Raw genomic sequence first — 10,425 nt, forward strand, 5'->3', positions numbered from 1 at the left:
ACTAGGGTTTTATTAGATAAGGTATAAATATACCACAGATATAAAGAAGCTGGAAAATTGGAAGCCCAAGACAAGATGAATTACACCAAGACTGTGAAATTCTTGCTCTTAGCACATCAGGAGAATTTGCTTGTTTTTCCCTTAGGTCCCCTCTCAGCTTCCTGAAGGCATACCATGAAATCTGTTGCCAAAGGCATTTACAATCAAGTTGTCATGTTTACAGGTCCTTGAAAGGCTGGTTTTATTTTTTAATAAATGAGAAACGATGCCTTTGTTTCCTACAAAATAGCTGAGGGTTTACTTGAACCAAATCTGTTTGGAAATGTTAAGCTGGTTACACAGAACTAATGTGCCTCAAGGTGGTCATTCTCTCTGGATTAAAGCCTGGGAACAATTGTGGCTCCTGTTACAAGGAAAATTACAATGGGCCATTATGGAAAAGGACAAAAATCTCTGTTCCCAGAGGGGGACTGACAAGCTGCAAGTCCCCCTCTGCATGCCAACACAAAAGCGTGATTGCTTCAGATTGTTTGTTTATGCAAATTGAAGGGCAACATTAATTCTAAGAGTGGGGCTGTCAGGTGGTGGGGAGGCTGCTGATTGGCTGGTTTTTGCTCCTGGGCTGGCAACCAAACTGACAAGCCCTATCACATTCCTTCTGAGCCCCAAAAACCTTCAGAAGGAATCTTGTTTTTAGATTTCAGAGTGAAAGTTTATGTTTTTAGGCTAGGTTTTGGAACTGTAGGACCTGCAACATTAGATCTTATCAAAGACAACTTCCTTACTTCCTCCATTGCTTTCCCTAAATCAGACCTCAGTGATCATCATGACAGATGTTCCTGTGACACCAAGTGGGACAGAGTGTAACGGGGACAGACCGCCTGAGAATGACCAACAGCATATCACTCAAACCAGCAAGGGCACAGATGATGCAGATGAGACTCAGCCATACTACAGGGATGAGCCCAGTGTTGAAGATTTACCTGCAAGAGGAAATCAAGAAGAGCGTGGAAACACTATAGAAAACATACTGCCCAAAGAGTCTGCAGATGAGAAGATTCTCCATGGTAAAGTATTTCCTCTTCTCAGTTGAATTGTTTTGATTTGCAAACCAACTTGGTTCCCCCACACTTTTTTAATATAAACTAGTATTATATAAGTAAGATAGACTGCAGAAATAAAGTCCTGTGTCCCAATAGGGGCTTCCTATCATGAGGACTCATAGTCTAGGTTTTGCTGGTAACTCTGTACCTGTTCTTTCTCTTCTGAACCCTCAGCACTTTCACTCAGAATAAAGCAGAATAATAGTAACCACCTTTATTGAGTTGTTAGAATAATTTCTAAATGTTAATTCAATGTTAAGTTCTGCTATTTATTGTTAAACCCACAGGACCATTGTTGTTTGAAACAAGAGAACTCAGAATTTTAAAATCTCCTTCTGTGCATGTCTAAAGAGCTCTGAATTATAGTTCTGTATATAATAAATAAATATATATACAGGATTTGTAATATGTATATTATAATGATATATAATCTATGTATATATGCAGGATTTGAGCATATATGTACATATATATATATATATATATATTATATATATATATATATGAGAGACTCTCATTGTGGAAGCAAATTATTAAATATACACAATCAAATTTTAAAAGAATCAGAAAAGTAGAATGATAATTTTTACTAATCATAATTTAAAGACATTACCTAGAATCAGAATTAATCGCCCATGAACCTTTATCCATATATGTTGTCAATGTTACAATACTTGTGTTTCCCCCAGAAAACCCAGAAGATGACGTCTTTGTTGTTCACAAGGCCATCAAAGATCTTTCTCTCCAAGAAGCAAGTGCTGAGGACATTGCATTCAGAGAAGGTAACAGGAATTCTAGTTTCCTAACAACTGTTCAGCCACATAGGATGACAGCACTACTTGTGGTGCTTGGTGTGTGTGCTCTTGGGAAGCAGTTCCAAGAAATGACTTCAAAATCTTCAAGCTGCTTTGGGTAGATATGAGTCTTGTCTTCTGCAAGTTCCACCTTCCCCAGCTTTCCAGACGACTCAAGCCCCAAATTGTATGGACTGGTCTGACTAGTTCAAATGGCAACATGATAGCCATGTCTTGATAGGCGAGCACCCTAAATCACACTTTTTTCATTGTGGTGCTCCAGATAGGTGTGGGGCAGCTTTCACGATGGTTCAGAAACAGGCTTAGTATCAACTCTCCTTTTGAAGTACAGTCTAAAGTAACTTTATGAAACGAGCTCCTCAGTGGGAAAATTATGTCTGAAAGAGGTGCAGAATCGTTAACTATTTCTTGTCAAAGAAACATGCCCCAGAGTGATGAGATTGATTTTGTGTTCTTTACACAACTGTGAGAAAAAAAGGTACATGGAAGTGTCTAGGTTACATTTCAAGGTGAGTCAGTAGACAAGGCTACAAAATCTTCTAAACATTTTCTTCTAAGGAGATATTTATGTTCAAATTGTTTCTGAGTGCAGTGCAGAATAGAATCTGTTAATTAATCACTAGTTCCCCCCTTTGAAGCTGCAAACAGCTTATCTCCAAATTGAAATCAGCATGTAGTGCCTAACCAATTTAGTTTAGGACCAACCCGCGAAAGCATAGGGGAGCCACCAATGGGACATTAGAACGCCGTGCAAATAGCAGATGCCAAGGAAACAGGGACGTGCCTGGGGATTTCAGAGTTTCTCTTTGCTTTGCCTAGACTGCTCCCACACTCTGCTGGCCAATATTTAAACAGTCACAGGAAAGTGTGGCTAGCAGCATCTGGTATTACAGAGATAGCAAGAGATGCTATCTCACCTGAGAGTAGTCTGTAAAAGTTAAGACACCCCCAGAGGAGATTACATAGCTTTTTGTTTTCTGCTCCAATCCTACTTTTAATGTGGCAAGTCTATCAAGGCAGGGCTCACCATTGTCCATTGTTTATCTGTCAGGGGACCCACTGCAAAAAAAGTTTCCTAGGATCTTGCCTTTCAGTCTGGTGGAGAGTAAGGGAACCTCTCTCTTTATGGTACATGGTGTCACCACTGAATTTGCCTCTGCTTAAATCCTTTCCTTCTTTTTCCTTTTTAAATTTATTTATTTATTTTACATCCTGGCTGCACTTTCCCTCCCTCCTCTCCTTCCAGTCCCTTCTTCCCACCTCTTACCCCCCTCATGGGAACAGTTCCCTCCACTCCTCCAGTGTTCAGGAAAGGGTAAGTCTCCCATGGATATTAACAAAACATGGCATATCAAGTTGCAGTATGACTAAGCACCTCCCCATGTATTAAGATGGGCAAGGTGACCCAGTATGAGGAGTAGGGTCCTGAAAGCCAGCAAATCCTGGAGTCAGATCCTGTTCCTGCTGTTAGGAGTCCCACAAGAGGACCAAGCTACACAAGTCTAACATATATGCAAAGTTTCCAGGTCATTTCCATGCAGGCTTTTGGTTATGAGGTCAGTCTCTGTGAGGCCCTGTGAGCCCAGGCTAGTTGATTCTGTGGATTTTCTTGTGGTTTCCTTGACCCCTCTGGCTCCTACCATCCTTTCTCCCCCTATTCTGCAGGATTCCCTGACCTCCACCTAATGTTAGGCTGTGAGTCTGCATCTGTTTCCATAAGTTGCTAGATGAAGCCTCTCTGATGACCATTGGGCTAGACACCAATCTAATGAGTGTAGCAGAATGTTGTTAGGCACCATTGCATTGACATTTTCCCCCTCCAGTCATATTTGGTTCTATCCCAGGGCTCTGGGTCATCCAGCCTATAGGTCCTGATACAGCACATTTCTACTCTGTGACAGAGGTACTGGTTTCAGTGCCCTTTAATTTCAAGATGGCAAACAGCTATAAAGTCTCTAAGAAGAATATGCCTGTTAAGCATATAAAGATTCCAAAATATTGAGGAAAAACACAATCAATTTTAAATTGAAGGATGAATTTTATTCTTGACAGTGTTAGGCCTGAGTCATATATATGAACAAAAAGATCATGATCATGCGTGTGTGTGTGTGTGTGTGTGTGTGTGTTATTTTAGTTTTTGGTGGGGGCATACAAAACAAAACAAAGCCTACTATGGTAGCAAATATCCAATGTACACTTGTTTACAGTGTGAAGAATATCAAGTGGAGGATTGACAGCAGCTGTTTAGGACTAGCGTGTTGGTAATTCATGCTTAGTTCTCTCTTTACAGTATGTGGATACTTGGACTCAGAGAAAAACAACAAAAGCCTTTGATGAAAGCAGATTTCTAGGGAGAACTGTGAAGGGAGAACAAAGCTGACAACTGTTTTTTGTTTGTTTGTTTGTTTTTTGCCTAGTTTGTAGGCTGTTCTTGCATAGAAAATGGATGGTGAAGCCATACACTCTAGCCATGTTCACTGTGGGTAGGTGGTTTTGCACAGAAGCCTGTCATGAGTGCATGATCAGAGAAAAGTATGCTCCCTTACAATTCATTCTCCTACAACAAGAAGTACGAGTGCAGTGTGTAAATATGTTCCAACTGTTTGGAAACCAGTGACTAGAAAGCTTTAAGCCTTCTAAAAGCCACAACATGGCATTGATCCTCTGGAAATAGAGTGCAGAGAGGGGTAGGCTGTCATGTGGGTGTTGGAACCGAACCTGGGTCCTCTGCAAGAACAAGTACTTGTAACAACTAAGCCATCTCTCCAACCTGCCTTTAGTCTTTTCATACTTGTTAATTTTTTGCATGTGAATATTTTCCAGCATGTATGTCTATGCATCATGTGCATGCCTAGTACTTGCAGGGGCCGAAGAGTGTGTGGAATTGCTTAGAACTGGAGTTAGGATGGTTGGGAGCCACCATGTGGATGCTGGGACTCGAACCAAGCTTCTCTGGAAGAGCAGCCAGTGCTCTTAACCACTGAGCCATCTTTCCAGCCCAAGCTGTTCCTCTTCTTTACCAATCAAGAGACAGGCTCAAATGTCAAAGCTACTACTCTGAGTGTAAGTAGACATGGGCAGTCATCATTTTCACATTGGAATAAAGCTTTTTCCCTCTGAGATACTGTTTGCATTCCCTGTAGGATGTATTTGTGGATGTGAGGTTAAATCCAAATATTTTACTGAGTGTGTACATGTACACACATATAAAATATATACATGTACACACATGCATGGTACAAATACATACATGCATACATACATACATACATACATACATACATACATAGCACACACTCACATATATATGCATATTTAGTTTTGGCAAGGGAAGCATTTTAAGTGTGCCTCAGAGAACAGTAATCCTACTAAATACACTAATCTCTGACAATAGAATTCCAGTCAAACGAGGTTGGGTTGCAGACATTCCTGAAGACATACAATACTTATTAGCATTTTAAAAACTTAAGTTTTGAGATATTAATGCAATTATATGAAATGCAGTGTTTTGACTGTGAAGCCTTTTTGATTGTTATCAGGCAGCCCAGAGTCACAGTCCATAAGGCACAAGTTGGAATCTGATTGTCCAGAAGAATGAGTTAGGGTATTACACAATAGCATCCCATCTGCTCTGAAACCCCAACACATCTCACCACTAATCCATTTTGCTACAGGGCATCCATGGAAGAAGATTCCTCTGAGCAGCAGTGACCTGGAAATGAGTACACAGAAGGAAAACATTTTCCACCAACCTCAGGAGCATAGAGAAGACGAGAACACGGTCTACCAGGCAACTGAAATTGAATGGCTGGGGTTCCGAAAAGCTAGTCAAGTTGACATACTGCATTCTAAATGTGATGAGGAACCAGAAGTTTGGAATGAAGAAATTAATGAGGAAGATGTTGACGATTGCAATGATGATGAAGATGAAGTTCGAGTAATAGAATTTAAGAGGAAACACAGTGAAGGTTCTCAATTAAAAGAGGAAAACCATGTAAGGCAAGACTCCCCACTAAGCACTCCCAGTTCCCAGCCGGGGACTCCCGAAGAGCAGCCCGTGTTAGGAAAGAAGGGAGATATCTCCAGGAATGCTTATTCCAGATATAATACGATATCCTATCGGAAAATCAGGAAAGGGAACACCAAACAAAGAATCGATGAATTTGAGTCGATGATGCACTTATAAACTAAGTGAAACTGAGAAACATCATGAGTTATAGAAAAGCTAACTCGGTTGTGCTGAGATATCTTCCTTGGCCATATTTGCAAGATGTGCAAGCTTAATGTCTTTTTCACCATAAAACAGCGTGGAAATAACCATATACAAAATTCATTCTGGTAACCTCAAATCAAAAAACTTTTGACTCATTCCTGGTTGTCTGCTCTTTAAGTATTAACTAATATAGCATTATGTGGTAAGCATTGCCCCAGAAGCAGATCTGGCATGGTTTGGCTTTAAAAGTAGCAATAGTAAGAGAGGCAGTCAAGGGAAAGAGAAGTTTTGACGTTAATTGTTTTGGTGTCTTTCTTATTTTTCAGGCCAATAGGAAGCCTGGAATTAAACCCCTCCTCCACTAAACATGGTTTTTATAAATTCTGCCAATGATGTTTTGCCTTTCTATTTATCTTTTAAAAAAATAATGTATCCTAAGTGGTTTTCGTTGGCATCTACTGAGTGAAAACTCAACAGATCGCCTTTCTAGGTGTCACCATTCAGTGAATTTCCTCACTAAAAGGCTGAGAAATTGTCAGTAAGAATTCTGTGTGCTAAGTGCTGGCTTTATGCTTTCAAAACGAATTCAATGCATTGTTAAGTTGATCCAGGGGGACGGGCTAGATGACTGGAGAGCTAGTAATAGACCAGAGAATTGTACTGGATAATTTTATTTTTGTTGCTGAAAACAAAATCTTGTCTAGCACAATGAAAATAATTAAAAATAAAAATGGCAATTTTAGCACAATTTTAAGGAAATGCCTTTCTCCAATACCACACTTTCTTGCATTAACAGTATTTCAAAGCCAATGTCTCTGCTTAGAAATGAGAGACAATGGCAGTCATAACTGTACTAGCTACTATGAAGATGGAAATAATTATCTTCGGCTATTTTACAAGCAGGGTGTGAGCGTGTATTTTTAGCGAAAACGCTGATAGCTGTGGGGAATATATACTTTATTGGACCAAAGCCCAAATCAAGAAGCTTAAAATTGCACGTGTAGAGCTTCACTCGAACCAACATGTCAAATAATGCCTTGAATATTTATGAAAAGTGTGTATTTATACTCTTGGATAGTTTATTCCACAAATTTTCATTTTATGCTTCTGTATATATTGCTCTGAACTTTCTGCTACCACAGATAAAAATATCTTTTGGCTCCAAATAAAAGACAATTCTTTATTGTCTGAATGTAATACAGTCTTCATTGTGCTATTCAACCCTTTGTTTGTTTCTTTCTCCATTTGGTGCAAAAGCCTGGGCTAGTCCTACTTAGATGATTGCTTATTTATGTGTAACAAATCCCACGCATTCTCATGTCAGGTTCCTTAATTCTTCCTGGTCACATAATATATTTCCATAGTATCATATACTATTATGAAGTGTTTAAAAGATTCAATTTTGAATTTGATGGAAGTGCTTCTTTTAGTCTTCAAACCGATTCTTTACAGCCTGCCCACATAAGATCTCTTGCCCTTAATATGTTGAGCCTGCTAATTTCATTTGGAAAAAAATGTGAGTTTTCCAAATAAAATGAGAAAATTCATTATTTATTGATAAAGTTGGGTAGGGGATTGATGGGCTAGGACAATTTTCTGTTTACATCCTTTGATCACTCCACAGAGATAACCAGTTTGATTTCCTGGGTTCCCAATGAGCCCTACCATTTTCTACTCAATTTCGAAGTACAGTTTTATGTCACAGGACTACATTATTAACCTACTCACATGAAAACTTGTTTGTTAGACATAATTGACAAGTTACCATGGAGTTGAAGTAGAATTAGTAGTATATGGCTAAAAGGCATGACAAACGTATTAGTATCTATGGTACTCCATAACCTCAGACTTCTTAGCTGTATTCTCTCACCACATAATTCATCAATTATAAAACATTCTATCCACAGACTGTTATAAGGTATGTTCAACTTGGAAACCATTCACGCTTACAAACAAGGTCATGAAGTAGCAGGACAGCATTGGTAACGTTCTTTGGTATTCTTCTACATTGCCATCTCCTATTACACACAGCAGGGCTACAGTTAACATCTGGATAAAGTGATGGTGGTAGGTACATATTTGGATCATGGTAATCTGGAGATAGCAAAAGTCTTGTTCCTATTTCATGGAGTACATATTTATATATTTTAAGTTCATGAGTATAACCATTACTTGATAACCATGCATGAAGATTTAGCGGAGATTTTCTAAAGTTCAGGGGTGGTAGAACTCTGGTACCTGATACCCAATAGGGATTATGTGAATGCTGGAATTTCTTAAATGACTTAATTCTTTTCTGTTGCCAGATGAATGGGGATTAAAGACAGCTTTACTTCTTTGTAAAAATTAAATTTAACTTACTGAACCCCAACTAACAATCTAAGCAATAGTCAAGAGACTACCTTAAATGCCCTTCTCTCGTAATGAGAGTGATGACTAACTTATATGCTATCCTAGTGCCTTCATCCGGTAGCTGATGGAAGCAGACACAGACACCCACAGCTAAACACTGAGCTGAACTCTGGAATCCAGTTGCAGAGAGGGAGGAGTGATGAGCAAAGGGGTCAAGTCTAGGCTGGAGAAACCCACAGAAACAGCTGACCTGAACAAGGGGTTGCTCATGGACCCCAGACTGATAGCTGGGAAACCAGCATAAGACTGTTTCAGACCCCTGAAGGAGGTCAGTGTGGAGGTCTGGACAATCTATGGGGCCACTGGAAGTGGGTCAGTATTTACCCCTAGTACACAAATGAACTTTAGGAACCCTCTCCAAATAGAGGGATACTCTCTCAGCCTAGACACACTGGGTAAGGTCTAGGCCCTGCTGCAAATGATATGACAGACTTTGAAGATTCCCCCATGGAAGGCCTCACCCTACCTGGGGAGCAGAAAGGCATTAGGATAGGGGATTGGTGGGGGGCAGGGGAGGAGAGGAGGAAGAAGAAACTGAAATTGACATGTAAAAAAGCTTGTTTCTAATTTAAATAAAAAAGAAAAAATTAAATTTACCTTTCATTTAATACTATATTTAAAGACATGGAATTTGCCAGGCTTTATTGGTATCTATCTATCTGTCTATCTATCTATCTATCCATCCAACATCTACCAACCTACCTGCTGTTAAATAAAGAATTACCTGGTCTGATTTGCTTTCAGTACAAGTGTGTGTTCCTTTTTTCAGGTTCCCAAACTTTTTTATTTTAGAATTTAGTGATTTTTTTAATGTAAGCAGCTATTTAGACCATTAGGAATGCCACTTCATAAAAAATTAACAGAACACCTAATTACTGTTAATGTTTATTATTTATTTTTAAAAATTTTAAATGCTTAATATGAAAGTGTGAGAACTTCTGGTGGTTTGATATATATTCATGCCTTTAATCCCAGCACTCGGGAGGCAGAGGCAGGTGGATATTTGTGAGTTCGAGGCCAGTCTGGTCTCCAAAGCGAGTGCCAGGACAGGCTCCAAAGCTACACAGAGAAACCCTGTCTCAAAAAACAAAAAGAAAGAAAGAAAGGAAGAAAGGAAGAAAGGAGGAAAGAAAGAAAGAAAGAAAGAAAGAAAGAAAGAAAGAAAGAAAGAAAGAAAGAAAGTGAAAGACCCCAAACCCCTAAGGGCCTCAAGATCCCAAGGAGCCCCCGAGACTCAGAAACCAGACCAAGAGCTGCAAAAGCAAGAGGGTTTATTGAACCAATGCACATTCGGGTGTCAGCAATATCGGGAAAGCTGCACACCACAGCATGGGGTGCAAGCTCCTTATATAGGAAAAAACCGCAGATCAGCATACAGGCAAGGAGCACAAAGTGATTGATTACAAAGTATGATCTCATGTTAAAGTGGTCACCCAGGTGTGACCTGCTTTTCTACAAAGGAAAAGTCACAGAACGTACCCTGGAAAGTCCTTGATTGTCTGTTGGCCAGCCAGGTGTGACCCATAGGGGGTTGTCTTGGCGATTGCCCCCGTCTAAACCATAGGATGTGCCCGGGGTTGGGGCCAGCTTCCTTGCAATGGGCCAAGCCTGTGGGAAACTTTTTGTCTCTGTGAACTAAAATCTTTCAAAACTTTTTCTCTCAGCAAACTAAAATCTTTCAAAAGAAAGAAAGAAAAAATAAGATTTTGCTTTAGATGCATAATGGCTCCAACAGTATGAAGAATACCTGTTTTTCTTTGTAGTAACTGAGGTCATGCCCTTAAGCTTTCCTGACAGATTGATAGTGTAATTTCTGCATTTTCACATGGGGTGCTACTTGTGGCATATTTTCTATTGAAGAACAGACATTAAGTTTTTCAAA

At 39.6% G+C, this 10,425-nt stretch overlaps 1 protein-coding gene across 1 annotated transcript; it reads left to right on the forward strand.

Moving 5' to 3' along the window:
• The first annotated feature begins 823 nt into the window (after window positions 1-823).
• Ermn (ermin) lies at window positions 824-6,457 on the forward strand. Its single transcript, XM_027420404.2, has 3 exons — window positions 824-1,067; window positions 1,793-1,885; window positions 5,593-6,457. Exons 1-3 carry the CDS (start codon window positions 827-829, stop codon window positions 6,102-6,104), a joined length of 846 nt encoding a protein of 281 aa, XP_027276205.1. The 5' UTR covers window positions 824-826; the 3' UTR covers window positions 6,105-6,457.
• The last annotated feature ends 3,968 nt before the right edge of the window (window positions 6,458-10,425 follow it).

Source organism: Cricetulus griseus, chromosome 6 (genome assembly GCF_003668045.3).
Source record: "Cricetulus griseus strain 17A/GY chromosome 6, alternate assembly CriGri-PICRH-1.0, whole genome shotgun sequence".
NCBI lineage: Eukaryota > Metazoa > Chordata > Mammalia > Rodentia > Cricetidae > Cricetulus > Cricetulus griseus.